At 40.4% G+C, this 26,656-nt stretch overlaps 1 protein-coding gene across 1 annotated transcript in view; it reads right to left on the reverse strand.

Annotated features, from left to right (window-relative positions):
- AAK1 (AP2 associated kinase 1) overlaps positions 1–26,656 on the reverse strand; it is a 234,536-nt gene that overhangs the window by 101,506 nt on the left and 106,374 nt on the right. The window contains exon 2 of the mRNA XM_042780842.1: positions 8,963–9,081. Coding sequence (XP_042636776.1) covers positions 8,963–9,081 — 119 coding nt within the window. The remainder of the gene's footprint in view (positions 1–8,962; positions 9,082–26,656) is intronic.

A 26,656-nucleotide genomic window follows, 5' to 3' on the forward strand; every position in this document is an offset into this window, starting at 1 on the left:
ATTACCCAACCTTACTTCCGAGGAGTGGCTGGTGGGTTTGAACCACCAGCCTTCTGGTTAGCAGTCAAGTGCCTTAGGCACCATGCTACCAGAGCTCCTATATCTATATCTAGATATAGATATATAAAATAACTCAACAAAAAGACAAACAACTCAATTTTTAAAATGGGTAAAGGACTTGAATAGACATTTCTCCAAAGAAGATATACAAATGGCCAATTAGCACATGAAGAGATGTTCAACCTCATTAGTCATCACAAAAAATGCAAACCAAACATATAATGAGGTATCACTTCATACCTACTAGAGTGGCTGCAATATAAAAGACAGACCATGACAAGTGTTAGCAAGGATGTGATAAATTAGAACCCTCATATATTGTGGGAATGTAAACTAGTGCAGTCACTTTATAAGATGCAGCAATTCCAACCCTAGGTATATACCTAAGAGAAATGAAACCATATTTGCATATAAAAACTTGCACATGAATGTTCTTAGCAGCATTATTCATAATAGCCAAAATGTAGAGACAACTCAAATGTGCAACTGATAAACAAAATGTGTTATTATCTATACAATGGATTATTACTCAGCCATAAAAAGAGATGGAGTATATGATGAAAATAATTAAAGCCATTGAATTATACATGTAAAAAAAAAGGGGGGAAGAGGGGATGAAGTACTTATATATACACTACATGATGAACTTTAAAAGCATTATGCTAAGGTGAAAGAAGCCAGACACAAGAGGTCACATATTGTATGATTCCATTTATATGAAATACCCAGAACGGGCAAATTCACAGAGGCAAAAAGTAGATCAGTGGTTGCCAGGGACTGAGGGATAGAAAAATAAGGAGTAACTGCTCATGGTACAGGACTTCCTATTGGGATGATAACAATGTTTTGGAATTAGTGCTGATGTTGTTCTACCTTGTAAATATATTTTGTTAAAAAAAAAAAAACACTGAGAAAAAAAGAAAAAACACTGAATTGTATTCTTTAAAATGGTGACTTCTATGGTATTTTAATTTTATTGCAATTTATATATATAAAAAATGACAATATGAAGGAAAATTTTAAGTAAAAAATTGGGGGTGACAGAAAAAATTTTTTGAGCAGCAACTGAAGGGCAGAGATCTAGAAGAACCAGGTAGCCCAGGTGTGACTCTATGCCACAGCCTTAGGCCAAACTGTTTTCTGAGAACACTACTTCCTTAGGCCCTCAGCTGGACTATAAACAGTCCTCACTGTTGGACAGTTCTTCCTTATATCCAGCTGAGACCTTCTACTCCCTAATTTTAGATTATCCTCTTTCATGCAAAAAGAGCAAGTATATTCCATCTTCTCAGTTTCTAAACAGTTAAAATAATATTACTTAGACTCTAAATCTTCTCTGCTCTCTAAACATCTCTACTTTCTCTGAAGTGGTTTTTAGTCACATCACGATTCTGCTTCCATATTTACCTGCTTTGTTCACATCCTTTTTAAAAGAATGGCTCCAGGAAATGAATGAAATACCCGAGACCTGGTCTGACTCCTGCAGAGTAGACCAGAACAATCCCTTTCTATAATTCTATTAATGTGGCTAAAAATCACATTCATTTTATTCTGGTAGCCATGACATACTATCCACTCACATTAAGTTAATATACCACTAAAATATTGAAGTATTTTTCACACATGCTGCTTTTAATCTCTCATTCCTGAGAACTGTGCCTGTAAAGTTGGTTTAAGTTAAAAAAAAAAAAAAAAAAACTAAGTATATGACCTTATCCTTGTTCTTTCATCTCATTAGTATCAGTCCATTACTTTAATCTCTAAGGATCATTTTTAGATCTATAGGGTTTTTTTTTTTTTGTAGTTGTTATATCTTCCAAATTTTTATTAGGTACATAATTGATAAGTATGTCTTCTATTTCTTTGACCAAGTTATTCGTTAAAGGGCAAACAACAAAAAGCTAATTGGAAGTCCTGGTGATTTTTCCTTAGAGAGTCTCCTCCAGGTTAACATCAAACCATTAATTAGAAATCTTTACACTCAGTAGAAATAATATCTAACTGTTTCAGCATGTAGCCTAGCCTTACCACCTTGCTCACGGATGTCTACCAAGTGTCCTTACCCAAACAACTTGCTGAAATTCAGAGCATCGGTGGGCATAGTGCTTAAGGCATTTGACTGCTAATCAGAAGGCTGGTGGATCTAACCCACCAGTCACTCCTCTCAGAAGGACAAGGATGACCCAGGCAATCTACTTACATAGAGACATCGCCTCAGAAACCTAAGGAGGGGTCACTATGATTTGGATCTGACTCGACGACAGAGTTTTGCTTTATTTTCTTTTTTTAGTTCTTCTGCACTCCACTAAGCTCCCTTTCCAGAAACTTTCCCAAGGGAACACATGATGCTGATCTGACATGGTTAGTTCTGAATGAATCTGATGACTCTTTTGATCCCTGCTTACTCATCCAAATGACTACAAAACAGCTTAAAATTTCATTTTAGTTTTCTAAAAATTTTTCAATATTAACATTGCTTTTTTTCAAAAATTAAACAATTATTTCCTACTGTTCCCATCCCAATAGGGAACCACTTTTCCCCCATTCCTTCCTTCCATTATCCTTCCAATGTTTCTTCAGGCTAATTCAAGTAATATGTAATGCATGTATATATACACAGACGTAGATTTACGTGTGTGTCTCTCACCTTTCTTACATAAAAGATAGCATACTAGCATCTTTTTAAATAATCTGTTCCAGATTGTTTTCCCTGATCAATCCTGAGCTCCCTACTGTGCAGAATCTATCTTCTTCCTCTTTCAGAAAATGAAAACATTACATCTCATCTGTTCTAAGGAGAACATCACATGTGCCCGGCTCAGTGTCCTCATTATCAAGCTCACTGAGGATGTAACCCATCTGGGCTGGGAGATGTGAACACAGAACAGCACCAGACACATCTTGAGCTTTAGTTCTTTCCTATCACTGCACTTACCCTTTTAAGTCCAAAGATAATGAATCTTTTCCTGCCTCCAGACAAAAGGATCCTAAGTCTAAAACCTGCCTTCCCATTGTCCCTCAGGAACTAGAATTCCTCTGGTTCTACCATAAAACACGTGTGGTGACTGAGAAGAGACATCTCTGATATATCAAAGGATTCATACCAGACTCTAATAAATGGTACACCTATTTGTTGAAATAAAATGTCTCTAGTGAAACCATTAACTGTTCTCCTTAAGACTGAGTGCAACACATACATTTTTATCCCATTGTAAGTACAGAGAAAGATCTGCTTCTTCGATTACTAACAGACAAGACTTAATATACTATAAAGCACATGATACCTTCCAAAGCACTTTTGCAATTCTTAAAATCTGAGAGAGACGGAGGACTGGGATTATGTCCTCCACTTGACAGAAGTCTGAGCCTCGAAAGGTAAAAAAACAACATGTTGTTGTTGTTGTTATGTGCCATCGAGTCAGCCCAACTCATAGCGACCCCTCCTTGGGTTTCCGAGGCGGTATCACTACGGAAGTAGATTGCCCAACCTTCCTTCCAAGGAGTGCCTGGTGGGTTTGAACCACCAGCCTTTTGGTTAGCAGTCAAGTGCCTTAGGCACATAGGACTTCTAAATAAAATTGGCAGGCTAAACACAAGCAAGTATTATCTATGCTTCACTTCAACATTTTACTAAGTGGTATAAATAGATTTTTTTTTTTTAAGCTTAAACCAAAGACTTCCACTTTGGTTTGGAAGATGGAATATATGCACTTTTTTCTTATTCATCCTAAATACAACTAAAAACCCTGGGCATGGTATGTCCAACAAACCAAAGAAGACTCTGAAATGTAAAGAAAACAAAAACAGACCGGTTAGGGACCTTGGGACCAAGGAATGACATGGTGGTAAGTCCCTGCGTTTTCTTTGTGTTTCACATGTATCTCAGACTTCAAGCTGAAGAAGCCAGTGACCCAGAAATGCCAACTGGCACTGACAGAAAAGCCCCAATGAAAACCTGCTCTCTCTACCTAAATCTAGAAAAGGACAAGGAGCAAGATAAAACTTTTATTTGATAACTAGTCTACTCTAGCCAAACTCTAGCAAAGGCTGAGTGAGGAGCCTAGTCATCCATCCTTGAGAGGCTGAAACTAACAGAGAAGGAAGTAGTGCAGGGTAGGGAGCTAGGACATTCATTCCCACCAGGCAATAACAACACGGCAGAGATAACAAGAGCAACCAGACAGTTCAAGAATTGGCCACAATGAATACTGTTAGAAACAGTAAAAGTGAGGTTAAAAGTAAGATGACTGTCTGAAAAATTTATGTAAGAAATTAAATCCCAGATCCTTCTTCAAAGCTACATAGCTGGATACTGCTTCTCCCCCATCCCAAAAGAAGAAAAGGGGTTTATTCCCTAGAAAGGGTAAAAAATGGTCTCTGTTGTTGTTATGTTCTGTCGAGTCAGCCCCGACTCATAGCGACCCCTCCTTGGGTTTCCGAGGCAGTATCACTACGGAAGTAGGATTGCCCAACCTTCCTTCCGAGGAGTTGCTGGTGGGTTTGAACCGCCAGCCTTCTGGTTAGCAGTCAAGTGCTTTAGCCACTATGCTACCAGAGCTCCTAAGGGTAAAAAATGGTCTCTAGACTGGGGTTATTAGATGTTATTAAAGGTAGGAGTATTGAAAGCAGGACGATTAAGTGAAAATTTACATCCTAAATGTTGAATACTCCAACTCAGCTCTTAGAACAAAGGCAGCCAGAAGACTAGAAGAATATTCTCGGCAATCTGATCCTTCCCAAAGAAAAACAAACAAATAAATAAACTCACTGCCCTGAGTCAGATCCAACTCTTAGCTCTTAGGACCCCTCCTTAGGTTTCCAGTGGTGTCACTACAGAAGTAGATTGCCCAACCTTCCTTCTGGGGAGTGGCTGATGGGTTTGAACCTCCAGCCTTCTGGTTAGCAGTCAAATGCCTTAGTCACTATGCCACCAGAGCTCCCTTCCCAAAGGAAAGATATAAAAATATTGAAAATTGGGCAAGGGGTGGAGGTGGGGGTGGGAGTGGTTCCACCATGAAATAGTTCTGTCAGATCACCTTACAGTGAAGCCCAAAGGCAGCACACCCACCCATGCATTCAGAGGTACCAACCAGCTTTTCACTGCCTCACTCTTGAGAGTGGACAGCCAAGATCATCAGACATTTGACAAATACTTCTAATGTGAAAGACAGAATTAAAACAAACAACCATAATAATGAAATAAAATTTGGAACGAAGTGACCACGCAGGAGGAAAAAACCTTTAAAACACAATATAACAAAACAAAAACTGTTACTCTAACAAAACAGGATATAATTTTCAGAAACAAGAAAAGAGCTCTTTCTTAGAAAACAAAAGTACGAATAAATTAAAAAATTCAACAGGAATGGAATATAAATCTGAAGAAATAAGACTGTAGAATAAAAAGACAAAGAACTGAAAACAAGAGAGCCAAAACAAGAAAATTAGAATTAAAGAACCAACATCCAGGTAACAGGAGTTTCAGACAGAGGGAAGAAGAGAAAAGGAAATCATTTAAATGAGACAAACTAAAATTCCTACCAACTACTAACAATAAATTATAAATGCACACACCAAGGTATATGACCACATAATTTTAGAACTCTGGGAAGAAAGAAAATTTATAAATTTCTGGGGGAGAAAAAAATGGGTCACATCCAAAGGATCAAGTATCAGGATGACACTGATCATAGTGACACTGAGTGCTATAATACAATAAAGCAATACTTTCAAAAATTTGAATGAAATTATTTCCACTCCAGAATTTTATACACAGACTATCACAAATGTGAAGGTAAAATAAAGACATTTTCAAAATTGAAAGGTTTCAGAAAACTGACTTCCCATGTATCAGGTAGCTACTAGAGAATCAGCTCCACCAAAAGGAGAGAATAAAGCAAAGAGGGTTCAGGAGACCTAACAAAAAAGAGAAGCACAGGAGATTCCAAGACTGCGAATTAAGGCTAGAAAGAAACCAGTCCAGATTGCACAGTCAGAAGACTGAAAAGATTTCTTCAAGAAGAAAAAAATGAATAGAGTACCAAATAAGTTTCAAAGCATTAAAAACTATTTACACAACTTATGAAAGGTTTAGGGATAAAACTGGTGAAAATATACAGAAAACTAAGATCAAAAAACAAAACAAGATAATTATTCCAATGAAAACAGAATTGTAGGGGAAGGCAATAATAGTCATGGTCCACTAGGAGATTCATCAGGAAGAGAGTTTATTTAAACGATTCTGTAAAGCCTGAATACCAGAATACACAGCATTTTGCCAAAGCTTACTGGTATTTTGGAAGAATAGGGCATAAGAATAATCCAAGGATATTGGGGAGGGGGGGGGGGAAGCACAGGATATGAAAGAGAGCTAACTTCTAATTTCCATAGTTGATAATGCCTAAAATGGGAGAAAATCAAGGAACTAACAATATCAGCAAATTATTTAGAAATATATCAAAGCCTCTGGGACCTTGAAATGCCATAGTAGGACCCCTCAGGGAATTGCTTCATATGTTTTATAACAAGATTAGTTCACCTATTTGAGCACTGAAGCTCTGATAAAAAACATAAACTAATTAGAAACAGATAAACAAGTCTGACATCCAATAACATGGCTGGGTCAGAACTTGAACTCATGTAACTTAATTCCCATTCAAGTCTATTAATTTGTGAGCTCCTAGGAGGCCTATCAGTCTGCTTCCATAAAGATTTACAACACTGGAAACCCTATGGAGCAGTTAGCTCTAGCCTGTACTAAAGGGTTGCTATGAGTCAGAATGGACTCAATGGCAGTAAATTTAGGGTGGCCTAAACCCACTGCCATCGAGTCAATTCCAACTCACAGCAACACCCACTGGATTTGTGAGGCAGTAAATCTTTACACAGGTAGATTTGCCCAGTCTTCCTTCTGAAGAGTGGCTGGTGGGTTTAAACCACCAACCTTCTGGTTAGCAGTCAAATGCCTTAGGCACTGCACCACCAGAGCTCCTTTTAGGGTGGCCTATGTGTTCCTAATTCCTCTACTATCATACCCACCTAGCATAAAGCAAGCCCTCAAAATGTTTCTAAATGAGTGGAAGAGAGTTAAAGAATAGGATTAGTTTTGTAACATCAGAAAACGAACAAGAAGGGACATTCCAGGCAAGAGGAATCAGCAGAAACAAAGGCCAGAAACTGAGTCTATGAGAGCTAAGCAGGGATGGAGCAAGGAGTAAGGAGAAGGAATAATAAGAAGCATCTAGAACTCTCTGAGATGGGTGGAGAGATATACTGCTGGAATGATGGCTTGGGGTTGGGGGGCAGGGAAGTGAGAGCACATCACCTTGCATATAGACCCAAGTGATCTTGATTATATGTATATAAATCTTGGGTATTTTTTGGTTTATTTTGCAAATAGTGATAGCAATACTTACCTCTCTCAAAGCTCCTTCTGAGTTGTTTCAGCTTTCTGGAATCCAAAGTACTACCAGGCTCTAGTGAGTTCTTCTTTCAGTAGCCCCATGGCAGTACAACTAGTTACTCTAAGTAGTCACTGTAAAGGCAATCCCAGCCTCGTAGAGTCCCTACAAGGCTGTCCTACCCATTTGCTGGATTTGTTTCTGCTCTTTACAAAAAGTAATAAAATCCAGGGCACAAAGGTATCGTCATCTCTAGATGAACATATGTATCTGCTATTACCATTATTCATACATTCATTTCATCCCAAGGTCATTAAGCATTTACTCGATGATAAGCAGTGTGATAGAATATAAAAGCTTCTGATTTTACGTAATTTATTTTATGTAATTTACTTTCTGCAGTACTTCTTTTAATAGTATACGCAAAATAACCAGTATAAACAAAGTCATGTGGAAACACGAATGACATACTATATATCAAAATTTTTATATCATGTGCATGTCTAAAATGGATGTAAAAGTAAAAGACTACTTTAATACACTCTCATATACCCATCACTCTGCTTAATCACCAATCAGCTCATGGCCAGTCTTGTTTCTCCTCTAAACCTACTCAATTTTTTCAAGATATCAAATTATTTTATTCATAAATATTTCAGCATGTATCTCTAACAAATAGGGGTTCTTTCTTTAAACATAACTACAATATGAATCTTAATGTGAATCTTGAAGAATGAGTTTTTTAAAAATTAAGATTAGTTAACATGTAATAAAATAAACACACAGAGCTTAAGGTGTTCAGTACATTGAGTTCTGACAACTGCATATCCCCAAGAAATCACTACCCAAAACAAGAGACAGAACATTTCCATCACCCAGAAAGTTCCTACATTCCTTTTTCTAGTTAATTTCCCATACCTGGATATCTACTTTATGATTTCTATCACCATAGGTCACTTTTGCCTGTTCTTGGACTTCCTTAAAATAGAATCAGAGTATGCATAAGAGGTTTCTAGGACAAAGAATTCCAGATGGGAAGAATTATACGTACACAACATAAAGCTGTAGAAGGGTATCTTCATGGAATACTGAATTATTCAGTAGGGCTGAAAACTGGGACTGATAACTGACAGAGACAAGACTAGAAGAGAAAGGTCATTGTAAATGGGCTTGTGTAACAAGCTAGGGTTTTAGGAGTAAATTTCACAGAATATTATTAGAAACCAAATAATAAACAAACTTTTCCTAATGTCCCAAACTACTTTCCTGACCTAAAAAGCCAAGGCAGGAACAGCATCCTGTACCCACTGCTACTCTCTCCTAACCTACCCAGAGACCTGTCTGCCATCTCTGGGAAGGGGACAAGCCCCACTGGATAGGATAAGGCCCAACAAAATAAGTTTTAGGTTCACTTGGCTTTCTCACGAGACAACACAGTCCAGGTCACCCCATGCTCTCCCTGATTTCAAACAAGCAGTCTCAAGTCTGAGCAGCAGCCTTACCATTATCTGGATTTCTCTCTTGCACACCTGGAGATCATGCTCATTGTTGACGAACATACGTTTCAAGGCACACTTCATTCCATTGCTTGTCCTCACCAGAAACACAATAGCAAATCCACCTGTGAGAGAAACACAAACACAAGATCTTTGGAGTCATGTTCAAAAATGAGTGGGATATCTGTGGTGGCTAAGAGTTGCTGTTGTCACTAGTCCAGCATTCTTTCCTTCATACCAAAGCAGCTAGGAAATTATTTCAGTAATTCTTATAATAATAGTTGTTATCGAATTTCAAAATCTAACAGTAGATCTTAAGGATGTCTCCTGCCCTCTCTACCCTCATGGGGGTAGTGGTGGTTCAGTGGTAGCATGCAGGAGTCCTGGGTTCTATTCCTGTTATTCCACCCACCTATCAGCGGAGGCTTGTGTGTCGCTATGATGCTGAACAGGTTTTAGCAGAACTTCAGACTAAGATAGATGTACTAGAAATAAAGGCCTGGGGAATTACCTCTGAAAATCAGCCAATGAAAGCCCTATGGCTCACAAGGGTCTGATCTGCTACCAGACATTGTGCAGGACCAGGCAGCATCTGGTTCCCTTGTGCATGGGATCACCATGAATAAAGGGCCAACTCGACACCAGCTAACAACTCTACGTCACTGGCTGCTGAGAAGATTCAAGATGTAGTTATGAAAGTACTACTGTATACATAGAAACTAGACATGTATGACTCAGGCAGACTTTTAGTGTCAGCACCAACTTTTCTCTAAAAGATGGTTCCAAATTCATTAACAGAAATTTGTATAATTTTAACAAGAATTCCCAAATGCTCTGAATTTGTTACACTTTAGTGTTCCATGAATTTTTAGAACTCTCAACCTCAGTCTCTCTTTCAAAACATTACATCAGGTGCTCAGTGTCGTTGTTAAGAGGGGTCAGATAGTAAAGAAGGGTGGCAAAGTGTGTGAAAGGTGAAGACTGGGATAAGCACTGATTACACCTGCCTGACTTGTACATACATAATTTAGCTTAACTCTCTTGTCCACTGATGCTGTGCAGCAATAAAACCGCTAGGCCATTCTTTCCATAGAAGTGGCCACTAACTAGATGCAAGTGAACACAGAGTTTCAGAAGTCATCAATACAAGAACTTGAGTTGAGGTTATGAAAGCAATAAGCAGCAACTATAGTCTCTATAGTCTCAGACCTCTGAAGATAACTCTTGTGAGTCCGGAGTAAAAACCAAACCCTCTGCCATCGAGTCAATTTTGACTCATAGAGACCCCCACTGGGTTTCTGAGGCAGTAAATCTTTATAGAAATAGATTGTCCCATCTTCGTTCTGCAGAGTGGCTGGTGGGTTAGAACCATCAACCTTCTGGGCAACAGTCAAATGCCTTAGCCACTGCACCACCAGAGCTCCTCTGAGTCCTGACTATGCAGTTCTAATTCCCCTGTGGCCCAGGGGTACTTCAGGGTCTATCTGTTGGTGTTCTTGGCATTTCCTATTATATCTTTACAATAATTACTCTTTTCCAACATAGCTTGAGTAGTCTTCAGTCCTTTGCAACTACAAAAAAAGCCTTAATCATTGTTGCATGTTTTTATGAAACACCAAACATAATCCTAAAATAATTGTATGTATCTTAATGAGCTCTAATATTCCAAATGTACATTTTGATAGGGATTTACTAGAGACTGCATGTGTGTGTATTTCCTTTAACTATGTTCTACGGGACTCAAATGAACACTAAAATTTACCATATAATATATACATGTATATATATATATACACATATATATATGTGTATATGTTTGTGTGTATATATACACACACACACACATTTAACTTTCTATTGTGATTTGAGTGAAGGTTCACAGAGCAAATCAATTTTCCACTGAATAATTCAAAAACATTTTTGTTTCATGTAATCGATTGCAATCCCCTCAATGTAACATCACTCATCTCACTTCCACCCTGCATTTCCAGTTTCCATTCCTCCTTTCCTAGCCCTTCTTGCCTTCTGAACTTTGTCCTTGGGCAAATGCTGCCCTTTTGACCTTAAATGGTTGATCATTCAAAGGAATGCATATCACCCCAGTGTTATTGTTGACTTTGTAGATCTGTCTACTGTTTGGCTAAAAACTGAGCCACAGTTTCAGGCTTGAAGGGTGACTAAGGGTCATAGTCTCAGAGGTTCCACCAGTTTCTTTATGACCAGGAAGTCTGGTCTTTTTTTTTTTTTTTTTTATGATTTTGAGTTTTGTTCTACTTTTTTGTCCCATTCTTTCCAGGACCTTCTAATGTGATCCCTTCCACAGAAGGTGGTAGTGGCAGCTAGGCACCATCTAGTTCTTGTCTCAGGGATGTGGAGGCTGAAGTTTACTTGGTCCATTAGTTCTTTGGACCAATTATTTCCTTGCATCTTTGATTTTCTTCATTCTTCTTTGCTCTGGACAGGGAAAGTTGCTCACAAGCTTTTTTCAAGACCCCAGTTGCTATGCTATAGACAGAGAACTTCCAGAAATGCAAGCTGGATTCAGAAAGGGATATGGTACAAGGGGTATCATAGCTAATGTCAGATGGATTTTGGCTCAAAGCAAAGAATAGCACAAAGATATTTACTTGTGTTTTATTGACTATGCAAAGGCATTCAATTGTGTGGATCATAAAAAATTATGGATAACATTGAGAAGAATGGGAATTCCAGAACACTTAATTGTACTCAAGAGGAACCTGTATATAGACCAGAGGCTGTTGTTCAAACAGAAAAAGGCGATACTGCATGGTTTAAAATCAGGAAGGGAGTGTGTCAGGGTTGTATCCTTTCACCATACTTGTTCAATCTGTATGCTGAGTAAATATAACTCATATATAGCTGGACTATATGAAGAAGAACATGGCAGCAGAATTGGAGGAAAGCTCCCTAACAACCTAAGGCACGCAGATGACACAACTTTACTTGCTGAAAGTGAGGAGGACTTGGAGCACTTACTGATGAAAATTAAAGACTACGGTCTGCAAGTATGGATTACACCTCAATATAAAGAAAAAAAAATCCTCACCACTGGACCAATAAGCAGCATCACAATAGATGGAGAAAAGACTGAATTTATTAAAGGCTTCAAATTGCTTGATTCTACAATCAACACCAACGGAAGCAGTAGTCAAGACATCAAAAGACATATTCCATTGGGCAAATCTGTTGCAAAAGACCTCTTTCAAGCGTTGAAGAGCAAAGATGTCTCCTTGAAGACTAAGATGTGCCTGACACAAGCCATGGTATTTTCAATCACCTCACATGAATGTGAGAGCTGGACAATGAACAAGGAAGACTGAAGAAGAAGTGATGCTTTTGAATTGCGGTGTTGGTGAAGAATGCTGGAAGTACCATGGACTGCTGAAAGAACTAACAAGTCTGCCTGGAAGAAGTGCAGCCAGAATGCTCCTTGGAAGCGAGAATGGCCAGACTCACCTACTTTGGTCATGTTGTCAGAAGAGACCATTCTCTGGAGAAAGATGTCATGCTTGATAAAGTGGAGGGTCAGCGAAAGAGGGGAAGGCCCTCAGCAAGATGGACTGACACAGTGGCTGTAGCGATGGGCTTGGGTATAGTAGGGATTGTGAGGTTGCCACAGGACTGGGCAGTGTTTCACTCTGCTGTACAAAGGGTTGCCGTGAGTTGGAGCCAATTCGATGGCTTCCTAACAACAACAACACAGAGTGTTAAAGGAGCCTGGTAGTGCACTGGTTAGGCACTCAACTGTGTACCAAAAGGTTGGCAGTTCAAACTTACCAGCCACTCTGTGAAAGAAAGATGAAGTAGTCCTCTTCCATAAAGATTACAGTGTTGGAAACCCATTAAGGTAGTTCTACTCTATCCTATGGGGTCATTATGAGTCAGCATTGACTCAATGGAAATGGGTAAGAGCATTAAGCACAAGCTGAATGAGGCCTGGAGGAGCCCCATGGCTAGTTATGGGCAGAACCTGGAACAGGACCCTACCTGACTGTCCAAAACCCTTTTCTATTTCATTTGTCATAGAGAAAAACTGTGTAATAGTCCTTTAGGTAAGGAGACATCTAACAGTGCTGCAGAACAAAAGTTGTGAATGGCTACTTCCTACAGTTTTATGATATCTGGTGCCACTAAATTTGGTTGGATAAGTAAGGCATGCCTTTCAGAAGCAGGTTATGGCACAACAATTTGAGATAATGACCACCAGATGGGAGCAGTGTAGTTTGCTTTGCCAGGCAGTAAGATGACCTTTCCGGCCAAGACTGAAGAAATGGTCAAATACCAACCACAGGATCCAGCAAGTATAATGGATTATGAAGAGCCAGGTGAGATCTGAAAGCCTATGGATATCACAAATCTAAAGGTAAATCTATGAACAACCATGCCTAACATAAGAAGGAACAACATTATTCAGCATCTGTGCCTACAACAAAAACAACCAAACCCACTGCCATGGAGATTAGGACAGAGTAAAACTGTCTCATAAGGTTTCCAAGGCTATAATCTTTCCAGAAGCAGAATGCCACAACTTTCTCCTGTGGAGTGGCTGGTAGATTCAAACCACTGACCTTTCAGTTGGCAGCTGAGCGCTTTCACCACTGTGGCACCAGAGCTCCTTATCTATGCCCATACAATGGCTTATTTGTAGGTGAGAAACATTTAAATAAGGACCCCTTGATCATGACATCAAAATCTAAGCTTGAAAGGATGTGAGTCTAAAGACATCTCCAACTATCACTGCACAGTTGACCAAATGGAGACATAAATTACCAGGAGAGATAGCACCTTCTCCAGCACATACCCACTTTCAGCATGCCAACCAAGGGAACAGGCAGAGATTCTCAAGCACAACTAAACAAGATTCCGGCTATGATAGAATAAGGCAGCTACATCACTGTCAACAGAGATGCTTATATCACATTGAGTTGCATCCTAAGATCTTGATTAAATGGAAAAACTTTTTAAAGCCTAGCTAAAGATGGTTTGGACAGAGTCAAAAAAACAAAAAACCCTAATGTTCACCACAGACCCTGTGCCAGTCTCTGACCACTGGCATTTTTGGAAACACCAAGATAACTTCCTTCATGAACTTACTGACTCACATAGGAAAGGGATCATACTTTTTACATTGTTACATGAGGTAAATAAGTAAAGTAGACAGGATAATTTTGACACAAACATACTATATGATCCTATTTATTCTACAACAAGTAAATTTAGCCTAGTAAATATACAAGATATACAGAGGAATATATACATTTTTTTACATCTACAAAGAAACATGCTTTCTTCCATCTTCCCTAAAATCTATGGCACTCTTTGTCTAACTTTTTTTTTCTAATTTTTCGATGCAGATGTGGATTGGTGGTAACTTACGACTCACTGTAAGTTTAGAGATTTTGCCTGTTTGGTTCCCTTCTGTAGCCTCATGCCCCAGCCCAGTGCCTAATATGTAGTGGGCACTCAGTAACAGCTGAACGAAAGAATTGTTCTCTTAATGTACTACAGAGAACAAAGGGCTACAGTGAGCAGTGGAGACTATGGCAATCTAAAGCATATGCCTCACGTAAGGGAGCAGCTACTGTGTAATGCCAGGCCATTGTTGCCATGTGGGAATATGGACCTAGTTTTGTCAGATATGCTCGTTTTTAAAGAGAAGATAAACACCTGAAATTTTATATGAGAGCTTTAGATTTAAATATTGGCAACAAGCTGTATTTAAAATTAATGTTAGACAGGCTAACTCTGTAAAGGTTATAAAAAAGACATTTGAAACGCTTTAGGGAGTCTCTGAGCCTCCAGTTTTTTTTTTTTTAACCTTTGATCTAGTTTAACCCCCTCATTCCACTGATGGCCAGAGAGGGGGGAGGTGACATGGTCAAAATTACACAAAGTTAAATGATGACTTGCAAATAAGGTTTTAAAAGATTTCTTCCCCAGAGAGGAATTTATGAAATATCCCTCACCCAGCATTTGTACTACTTTTTATACTGTTTAAAGGTACTTCAAAATAAATAATTTCATTTCTATTCTCACAATAACCAAACAATGTAGGTAAGTTACCAACTGTCCCCACTTTCTTCACAAGAAAGAGATGCAGAAAGATTAAGTTCCTCTCCAAGAACACACAGAGCTAGTGATGGAGTGCCAACTAATTCCCATTTTCTTTTTTGAAATTTTTTCTTCTTAAATCAACTGTACATACAATATGATGCATCCAATTCAAGTGTACAGTGAGTTTTCACAACTGTATACATGCTTGAGATCATCACCATAATCAAGATACAGATCACCTCCACCACTGCAGAGTTCCTTCATGTCCTTTGTAGGCAATCCCCCTCTCCTCCCATATTACCCCAGGTAACTTCTGATCTGTTCCCAGTCACTATAAGTTAGTTCTGTTTGTTGTAGTATAAATGGGATCATATAGTATATAGTCTTTTGTGCTTGGCTTCTTTCATTTAGCACAGTATTTCTGAGATTCATTCTCACTGTTACATGTATCAGTAGTTTGTCTCTTTTTAATGCTGAGTAGTATTCCACTGAATACATATTCTACAGTTAGTTTATCCATTCACTTTCTGAAAGGCATTTGGGTTGTTTCCAGCTTCTAACAACTTTTATGAGAAAAACTGCTATAAACTTGAACACAGACGTCTTTTATTTCTGGACACAGGTATTTAATCTTTCTTAGGTAAATACCTAGAAGTGGAATTACTGGATCATACAGCCAAGTTTACATTCAACTTTATAAGAAATTGCCAAATAGTTTTCAACGTGTTTCTTCAATCTTACACTCTCACCAGCCACATGTGAGAAGTCTGGTCATGGCATGGCCTTACCAACACTTGGTACTGTCAGTCTTTTTCATGTTAACCATTCCAGTGGGCTCTTATGATATCTCATTGTGGTTTTAATTTGCATTTCCCTATAGATCTTTCAGGAGCTCTGGTAGCATAGTGCCTAAGGCACTTGACTGCTAACCAGAAGGCTGGCGATTCAAACCCATCAGCCACTCCTCGCAAGGAAGATAGGGCAATCTACTTCCGCAGTGATACTGCCTCAGAAACCCAAGCAGAGGTCGCTATGAGTCTGGTCCAACTCGATGGCACATAACAACAACAACAACATAGATCTTTCATCATCTACACTCCTAAGAATAGCTGTTTCCCACTACATTCCCGATAAAACCCATTCCCAAAAAACTTATTGCCATCAAATCTATTCCAACTCAACAGTGACCCCTCAATAGCAGAACTATCTCACAGGGTTTCTAAGGCTATAATCTTTACGAAGGAGCTCTGGTGGCATAGTGCCTAAGATATCTGACTGCTAACCAGAAGGCTGGAGGTTCAAACCCACCAGAAGGAAGACTGGGCAATCTACTTCCATAGTGATACTACCTCAGAAACCCAAGAAAGGGTAGCTATGAGTCAGCTCCTACTCAACGGAGTGAGTATGGTTTTCTTTTTTGGAATCTTTACAAACTGGTGCATACTGCCACATCTTTCTCTTGCGGAGTGGTCAAACAACCAACCTTTTGGTTTGCCACCAGGACTCCGCTTTCCTAATAAAAGGTTTTAATAAACATACACTCATGGAGTCACCAATGAAATGACTAAGATAACTTGGACTTCCATTGTATGCATAAGCAAAGATGACAGACATCCCTAGTTTTATCCTGTGGGAAGAAGGTGGTTCAGTTGGCAGCTGAGCACTTTCACCACTGTGGCACCAGGGCTGAGAGTTGGTAATACACAGAGGGGGATTATAAAGCCTCCAAGATCTCTTTCAACTCTGACATCAACAAGAGGTCAGGGTCGTCAACATCATGATGATGACTGAAACTTTTCAAAGTTAAATAAAACCTCCTCAGGAGGCTGAGAAGGTTTGAATCCAACATCTGCAGTGGGGCCCTGAATCAAATAATGAATCATACTTAGTGGTACCAGCCCCTCCTCCCCCCAGGCTGCTCTGAATGAATCAGGACATCAGTGACTTCCACTTAGCAAGGCAATGTGAGGGATGGGGGAGGTAAGGTGAGTGAGAAGAGAAGAAAAATACCAAACTGATGATCTGAGCAGTGAAGTGCACAGAGATGGGAAACAGCTGGGCAGACAATGAGAATGATTAGACCCAGGAGTATGAGACAAAGAAGCTCATCGTGGTGCAGAGAAAGGATTTCTGGATCTGCTGCCAAAGAGGCTTTGGTGAATATTTTAAAATTGGGCCTTCTAGACACTGATATCTGCTGTGTGTTCATTTCTTGCAGGTAAAAGAACATCTCATTTCCTAACATAACTCCCATCTAAATCTTTAAGAAAGGCTTCCATTTGTCTTAAGAATGTAAGAAGACACAAGCCAAAGAAGCTAGAAAATACTAAAAAAATAAACCAAAAATCCTTACCCAGACCCGTTTTGTACTCTGTGTCTTCCACTTTCCTGCCCAGTTCAACAAACTCTCTTTGTTTCTCTTAAAATAAAGTTTAACCCAATGAATGCTGCTTAGTTAATGCCGCTTCTCTGTGTATTACGTAAGGAAGAGAAATCAAGCATAAAATAAAGTAGCTTTCTGAAGTTTTCTAAAGAATCAGACAGAAAGCCCAGTTAAAGTAGAATCTATCAGGGAGTTATAAAAGAAAGGACAACACTGGACAAATTACTAGATTTCTTTGGCCTCCATTTCCTCATCTGCAGAAGTGGAGACAAGATTGGTAGTTTTGTAATTGGGTTCCTCTGAGCCCTAGGATTACACAGGTACTTCAGCGGCTGTATGAGGGGAAAATGACTCCACTTAAGGGTAGGGTTTTACACACAGCTTCCTTCTCAGCTTCAAATAAAACAACTTCACTTTTTATCTGTTTTATTACTTCTGAAAAAACATGCTACAGGGAAAAAAGGGGGGTGGGTTGGGGAAGGGCAACTGCTTTAAAGAATATGCTGTAGCTCTATACAAAAGCATTTTATAAGGAAAAAAGGACTACACTAATGCAAGGTATTGAGAGAGCCATGAAAATGGTCCTCACCTACCTACAAGCTACAGGAGTAAATGTGCAGAGGCAGTTTCTGGGGAGGGACTGTGGTACTACATCAATTTTATACTGACATAGTAAAAAGGCAGGAGAAGGAGTAGTGTCAGAACCTGTCTAACTTCAGGGGGAATAATGACCGGGATTAGCCCCAAATTGATTCCAATGAGGCAGAGGTCAGACATACCTCTACCCTCCAACCTTTTTACCGACTCTGATACTACCAGCCACTCCTGGAAGGAAGGTTGGGCAATCTACTTCTGTAGTGATACTGCCTTGGAAACCCAAGGAGGGGTCGCTATGAGTCGGGTCTGACTCGACGGCACATAACAACAATGATACCAGCTGTCCCTCCACGGCATTCTCTCTTTCTCTTCTGGGTTCAACAATCAGTTGCAAATGGCCACCAGAACTTACAGAGCTTAGTTACAGTTATCAAGTTTATTAAGGAAGTAATAGGGTACATCTCAGGATCAGAATCAGTAGACTACAACTCAGGACCAGGATCAAGAAGCATGTATACAAAGTCTCCATTCTTCAGTGCAGAACTGTCTTCTCAGCTCTCTCAGGTATGCAGGCTTCCTCTCAGGCCCCCTAAAGACAGGCTCCTCTTGACCCTCTCATCTGTCCAACTCTGCCACTGTGCTCCTTCTGGGCCTGTTGCTCTTTAGTGTTACAGCCCTAGACCCATATTACAGCTCTTTAAGGAAGTTCCTTGCTTCCCTTATCTGCTTCTCTCTTCTCTCTTCTTTGGCTTCTTTCTGCTTCTCTTCCTGCTTCTTCCCTGTCAGTAAAATCTCTGTGGGGTTGGCTGCATAGGTACACAACTCCTTGTTAATTTCAAGGCAGGGCCTTTCCCACAAGGACCACAAACTGACCAATCCCCTCTCAGAAGACCAGAATTTCATTCCCATTCCTCCTCCTGCCTTTTTACTATCTGTACCACTGAGGTGATTATAGCCTTTGCATAGTATATTGACTAATCCCTGCAAGGTGCATACCAATCACCAGGCAGGCTATAGCCCTGGGCCAGACAAGAAGGATCAAACCAAGTTGTTCATAGCTTATCCAGGAAATGTAACAAACTCTCTGGGGTAGAACACTAGGTAGGGCATAGGCAACTCCTCAGGGTTTAGGGGAAAAAAAAAAACTCTCACCTTGTTTTTTCAAAGAACCAATGCAAAAGGCCACATATAAAAGAATTCATCTCATCACAGACCTTACAGTATTCCCTTAGAGTCAACAGGTTAGGTTCAACTTCTAGCTCAGGCAAGCCACAATCTTCCTAAGGCCCTGTCCTCTATTTTTTATGAGATCTACTTCATAGTTCTGCGGAAGATCAAATGATAGGTCAAGCACCTAGTATACAGGAATGTAAGTGCAGGTTCCTTCCTTAAGCCCATACTCCCCTCAAAAATCTCCTTTGTATTCGTTTGCTATCCTACTTAAAAAGTTCTAAATCTGGAACATCTTCTTGAATTCAAGAGCAGAGACCCAAATATCTCCAAAGCAAGGCAGATAACATAAAAAAGAAAAACAGTCCAAGTTTAATAAAATGTATAGATGGAGTATCACGACAAAGACTCACTGTCAGAAACATCACGGGGGGGTGGGGTGGGGACTGTGGCAACATAGAAAATGCACGCCCCATCTCAAGGGTAGCCACTCAACCTCAGCCAATTGTTGCCATGGAGAACTATAGGCTAAAGGCTGCCAAATTTTTTGATTTCCAAGAGAAGCTATACTTTTTAGATGGAATCTACTGATGTTTAAATGTAGGCAACAAACTTTAAAAAATCTTTTAAACCTTATGCAGATTAAGGAAAACACATCTCCATGCTGGAACTGAGCTAGAGAGCCCTGGTTCAATCTTTAGAATAGCATTATGAAGTGAGCAGGGCAGGTTATCACTATCTCCACTGGACCAACTGATAACAGAGGCCCAGAGAAAGCATAAGTGGTCACCCTTGGATTATCATTTTGTGGCAGAGCCAGGGCTGGAATCCAAATGTGCGAGTTCCTGTCCCTGACTTTGGTCCAGTCTCTCATGCCGTCAGCCCTTCCCTTCAGCAACAAGAGCATGCAGGAACTCCTCCACTACTACGGGAATGGACAAGAGAAAAAAACACTGTATAAAGCAAGAGATGCAGACATAAGCTTTGCCTCTATAGCTTATGGAGGGTGGGGGTGGAAGGGAGACCTCTGTATAGTGAGCACCTGGCAGCACTATCTGCAAAGTTTGTGAGCTCTCATGCTGAGTGATGACAAAGATGCTGATAAATGATTTATTCACATGGAAGACAACTTTGCCAAAAGTTTCAGAAGGAACAAACATTTCCAAAACTCTAGAACAGATGGAGAGGAGTACAGTAAAGATTTTACAGGAGAAAAGGTCAGTCAGTTTGAAGCATTTGTCAACAGTGATTTCAGAAGGGGTTTGGAGCTTGTTTTTTGACATCAATCTCCTCCTCACTTGCTTCAAATTAAGAATCACCATGTGTCAGCTCCTTCTGGGGACCATGTCAAAGTCTGTCTTCCCCCAGGCAGAAAGAACACCCAGATGGGGTATGACTTGGGGTATTCAACTCTCTCCCTCCCCATTAGGGAGCTGTGGGCACAAAGTCAGAGACTGGCAAACCCTGGCAGTGGTACAGAAACCTCAAAAGAACCCAACCAAGGCCACGACCCAGGTTGAACTTAGAAGACCAGCAGTTGGATCTTTGTCTTCAGGACTGGGTTAGGTGGGGAGCAGCTCCAGCTCAGGGTGTTCAGCAAGGGTCTTTTTTTAAAAAAGACATTTCCAGAGAAGGCACCTGCTACAGCAAAAGGAAATAGTTTTAAAATATTAAGTTGGTTCACACACATTAAAGGCATATGAATTATTGCACAGAGAACCAGAGCACACTGGTCATGGCCTGTCAACGGACCAAAAGAAAGCCTTTCACAAAGCAATGCCCCCATCTTTCCTGTACTATTACCCCGGGGTTGGCTATCTGGCAAATGTAAAGAGACATCAACAGGGCCATGTTCTTTGTTCACTGAAATCCATAGAGCAGCTTCCCCAGGTCAGACTGTGCCATTTTTTGTTCTGTTCATTAATGTTCAATTGAAACAAATATACATTATGTTCTCGCTTTATTCTCTCTTCTTAATAATTTTTTCCAACTAACATGGCTTCAACTACCATCTATGTTCTACCAACTCTCATTTTTGCATCTCTAGCCAGACCTTGGAGCTGGAAACTGCTTGGAGCAGCAGCAGTGGCGAAAGACCAGGAAGGAAGGAAGTGGGCAGGCAGTGGTTTGGGGCAGTGGAGAGAGGCCAGGAAAGAAGTGAGCCAGGAACAGCTTAGGAACAGCTGAAGAAGACAGGAAGTGAGCAGAGCAGTTAGGAAGAGCTGAGGGAGACAAACTTTTCTGTCAGTTTGTAATATTGTGGTGTCTTGCGTGTTGCTGTGAAGCTGGAGGCTATGCCACCAGTGTATCAAGTGCCAGCAAAGGCACTCATGGTGGACAGGTTTCTGTGGAGCTTCCAGACTAAGACAGACTCAGAAGAAGGAAGAGGCCATCCACTTCTCAAAGAACTGGCCAGTGAAAACTTATAAATAGCAGTGAAACACTGTCTGATATATTTCTGGAAAACTTTATGAATAGCACTGAAACACTGTCCAATACAGTGCCAGAGGAGGAGCCCCTCAGGTCAGAAGGCATGCAAAATATGACTGGGGAAGCTGCCTCCTCAGTGTAGAGTTGACTTTAATGATGTGGATGGAGTAAAGCTTTTGGGACGTCCCTTGGCTAATGTGGCACAACTCAAAATGGGAAGAAACAGTTGCAAATATCCATTAATAATTGGAACATGGAATGTATGAAGTATGAATCCAGGAAAACTGGAACTTGTCATAAGTGAAATGCAACACATAAAGAACAATATCCTAGGCACTGGTAAACTGAAATGGACTGTTTTTGGCCATTCTGAATCAGACAACCATAAGATCTACTATGCCAGAAAAGACAGATTGAAGAGGAATGGCATGGCATTCATCATGACAAAGAATGTTTCAAGATCAAGATCTATGACAATGCTGTCAGTGATAGGAAAATATCCATATGCCTACAAGGATGATCAGTTAATACTATTATTATTCAAATCTACGCACCAATCACCAAGGCCAAAGATGAGGAAATACAGGATTTTTACCAACTTCTGCAGTCTGAAATTGACTGAATATGCCATCAAGATGTGTTGATTATCACTAGTGATTGGAATGCAAAAGTTGGAAACAAAGAATAATCACCGGTAGTTTGAAAATATGGCCTTGGTGACAGAAATAATGCTGGTGTTCACATGATAAAATTTGGCAAGACCAAAGACTCATTCATTGCAAATACCTTCCCTCAACAACACAAACAGCGGCTATACACGTGGACTTCACCAGATGGAGTACACAGGAATCAGACCGACTTGGACTTCACCAGATGGAGTACACAGGAATCAGACCGACTACTACTGGCAAATGTAGAGAGACATCAACAGGGCCATTGGCAAGAGCCAATGGAGAAGCTCAATATCATCAGCCAAAACAAGGCCAGGAGCTAACTGAGGAACAGACTATTAAATGCTCATATGCAAGGTCAAGCTGAAGCTGAAGACAATTAAAACAAGTCCATGAGACACAGCCAACATTATTCTCAATGGAGAGACTAAAACCATTCCACTTGCAAACAGGAACCAGACAAGAATGCCCTCTATTACCACTTCTATTCAACATTGTACCTGAAGTCCTAGCCAGGACAATAAGGCAAGAAATCGAAATCAACAGCATCCATATCAGTAAGGAAGAAGTCGAAATATCCTTATCTGCTGATGATATGATCCTATACCTAGAAAACCCAAGAGACATAGTAAAAACAAAACAAAACAAAACAAAAAAAACTGGAACTAATTGAGAGATTAAGCATAGTGGCAGGATGTAAGATCAACATCCAAAAATCAGTTGGATTCCTCTACACCAGCAAAGAGATTGCTGAAAATGAAATAAGGAAATCAATACCATTTACAATAGCTACCAGAAAAATAAAATACTTGGGAATAAATCTTACCAGGGACACAAAAGACCTGTACAAAGAAAACCATAAAAAATTACTTTAAGAAACCATGGAAGAACATCCCATGCTCGTGGATAGGAAGACTGAACATTGTGAAAATGTCAATTCTACCAAAAGCCATCTATACATTCAATGTTATCTCAATCCAGATCCCATCAACTTTCTTTTAAGGATACGGAGCTCTGTTAGCATAGTGCTTTAGGTACTTGACTGCTAACCAGAAAGGCTGGTGTTCAAACCCATCAGCCACTCCTCGGAAGGAAGGCTGGGCAATCTACTTCCGTAGTGATACTGCCTCGGCAACCCAAGGAGGGGTCGCTATTAGTCGGGGCCGACTTGATGGCACATAACAACAACTTTATATGGAAAGAGACCTCAGATAAGCAAAGCATTATTGAAGAAAAAGAATAAAGTAGGAGGTCTCACACTGCCAGATTTCAAAACCTACTATTACAGCTGCAGTAGTCAACACTACCTGGTATTGGTAGAATGAGAGACACACAGACCAATGGAATACAATTGAGAACCCAGAAATAGATCCATCGACCTATGGTCAGCTGATCTTCGACAAAGGGCCAAAATTCATTAAATGGGGAAGAGGTTGTCTGTTTAGCAAATGGTGCTGGCAAAAGTGGATATCCATTTGCAGAAAAACGAAACAAGATCTGTACCTCACGCGATACACAAAAACTAACTCCAGATGGATCAAAGACTTAAATATGAAGCCTAAAACTATAAAGTTTCTCAAGGAAAAATGAGGGGCAAATTTAGGGACCCTAATATATGGCATAGGAGCTCTGGTAGCATAGTGGCTAAGTCACTTGCCTGCTAACCAGACGGCTGGCGGTTCAAACCCACCAGCCACTCCTCGGAAGGAAGGTTGGGCAATCCTACTTCCGTAGTGATACTGCCTCGAAAACCCAAGGAGGGGTCGCTATGAGTCGGGGCCGACTCGACGGCACATAACAACAACAACAACAACAATATATGGCATGAGAGCTCTGGTAGCATAGTGCCTAAGGCATTTGACTGCTAACCAGAAGGCTGGTGGTTCAAACCCACCAGCCACTCCCCGGAAGGAAGGTTGGGCAATCTACTTCCATAGTGACACTGCCTCGGAAACCCAAGGAGGGGTCACTATGGGTAGGATTTGACTCCACAGCAATGGTTAAGTTTTTGCGTTTTGCAATACATGGCATAAATAGATTATCAAGCATAACCCAAAATGCACAAACAGCAGAAGAGAAACTAGATGAACAGGACCTTCTAAAAATTTTTATGTGCTTTCAAAGACTTCTCTAAAAGAGTCAAAAGAGAACTTACAGACTGGGAAAAAATATTTGGTAATAACATATCTGACAAGGGACTTATCTCTAGAATTTATAGAACACTTCACACAACAAAAGCACAAATAATCCAATTAAAAAATGTGCAAAAGACATGAATAGACACTTCACCAAAGAGGACATTCAGGTGGCCAACAGCCATATGAAGAAATGCTCATGATCATTAGCCATTAACCCACTGCCATCGAGTCAGATCTGACTCATAACGACCTCTCCTTGGGTTTCTGAGGCAGTTTCACTACGGAAGTAGATTGCCAAACCTTCCTTCTGAGGAGTGGCTGGTGGGTTTGAACCGCCAACCTTCTGGTTAGCAGTCAAATGCCTTAGTCACTATGCCACCAGAGCTCCCCATTAGCAATTGTTGTTGTTGTTATGTGCCATCGAGTCAGACCCAACTCATAGCGATCCCTCCTTGGGATGCCAAGGCAGTATCACTACGGAAGTAGGTTGTCCAACCTTCCTTCTGAGGAGTGGCTGGTGGGTTTGAACCCATTAGCCCTTAGAGAGATGCAAATCAAAACAACAGTGAAATACCACATTGCCCCAGCACTAGTAGCAAAGTAAAACAAAATAGAAAATAACAAATGCTGGTAAGGATGCGTACACTGTTGGTAAGACTAAAATGATACAACCACTGTGGAAAGCAGTATGCTGATTCCTTAAAAAGTTGGAATTAGAAATACTATTTCACCCTGCAATTTCATTGTTGTTGTTATGTGCCGTGGAGTCATACCCAACTCACAGCGACTCCTCCTTGGGTTTCTGAGGTGGTATCACTACAGAAGTAGATTGCTCCATCTTCCTTCCTAGGAGTGACTCGTGGGTTTGAACCACCAGCCTTCTGGTTAGTAGTCAAGTGCCTTAGGTACTATGCTACCATAGTAATTCCATTACTAGGTATAAATCCTAAAGAAGTGACAGCCAGGACAAAAACAGATATATGCACACCCATGTTCATCCCAGCAATATTTACAATAGCAAAAAGATGGAAACAACCTAGGTGCCCATCTACAGAAGAATGGATAACCAAACTATGGTATATACACACAATGGAATACTATACAACCCTAAAGAATAACACAGAATCTGCAAAATACCACATAATATGGATGAACTTGGAGGACATTATGCTGAGTAAAATAAGTCAATCATAGAAGGATAAATATTCTATCAGTCTGTTATTGTAAAATGTCAAGGAAAGGTTTATACATGGAAGGAAATTTTCTTTGTTGGTTACCAGGGGTATGGGGGGGGGGAACGACACTGTTAGATAGGTAGAGACAAATATTGATTTGGGTGAAGAGAAGGGCAATGTACCAAATGTGAGTGATTAACACGATGGCATTGAGGAAGAGGAAGACATAGAGAGGTGCATGGAAGGTACAAACAACAAAGATGAATACTTTTGCACATACAGTACTGTGTTGTCAGTGAAGGCAAACATTGATATACAGGTGGACAGATGGGTGGACAGGCTGAACTATGAGGTATGCCTATGCAGAGGGGAGCTCTGGTGGCGTCCTGCCTAAGGCATTTGATTGCTAACCAGAAGGCTGGCAATTCAAACCCACCAGCCACTCCTTGGAAGGAAGGTTGGGCAATCTACTTCTGTGGTGATACTGTCTTGGAAACCCAAGGAGGGGTCGCTATGAGCTGGATCCACCTCAACGGCAGTGGGTTTGGTATTTTTGGTGCGCGGGGGGAGTGTGCCCATTATCACGTATAGTATTGGCAGACAGTGTTTCCACAAGTGTATTTGTATGTTCTGTAGGAATTCCCAGGTATATAGTAAAGCTGACAAGGGACAAGGTTGTAGTCACTTCTTGGCCACAGCCAGCTACCCAGAATGGCTGAGTAGTTGAACCGGTGGGCTTGGGACCACAGCCGCAGGGTACATCAAGCTCAACTGGCATAACACACTACACAAAAACATTGTTCCACATCCTACTTTGGCAAGTAGCAACTGGTACCTTAGAAGCTTGCAAGCAGCCATCTAGATGTAACAATGGGTCTTTCCTTGTCCAGAGCAGAAAAGAATGAAGAAAACCAGACATATGGGAATAATTAGTCCAAATGACTGGCACACCATGCGATCCTCAGCCTACATAACTATGCGACCAGAAGAACTAGATGGTGCCCAGCTACCACTGTCAACCACTTGGAGCGGGATCTATGTAGGAGATTCTGCATAGAGTG

The sequence above is a fragment of the Orycteropus afer genome, unplaced genomic scaffold (genome assembly GCF_000298275.1).
Source record: "Orycteropus afer afer isolate SDZICR_OR568_19922 unplaced genomic scaffold, OryAfe1.0 scaffold00065, whole genome shotgun sequence".
Classification (NCBI taxonomy): Eukaryota; Metazoa; Chordata; class Mammalia; order Tubulidentata; family Orycteropodidae; genus Orycteropus; species Orycteropus afer.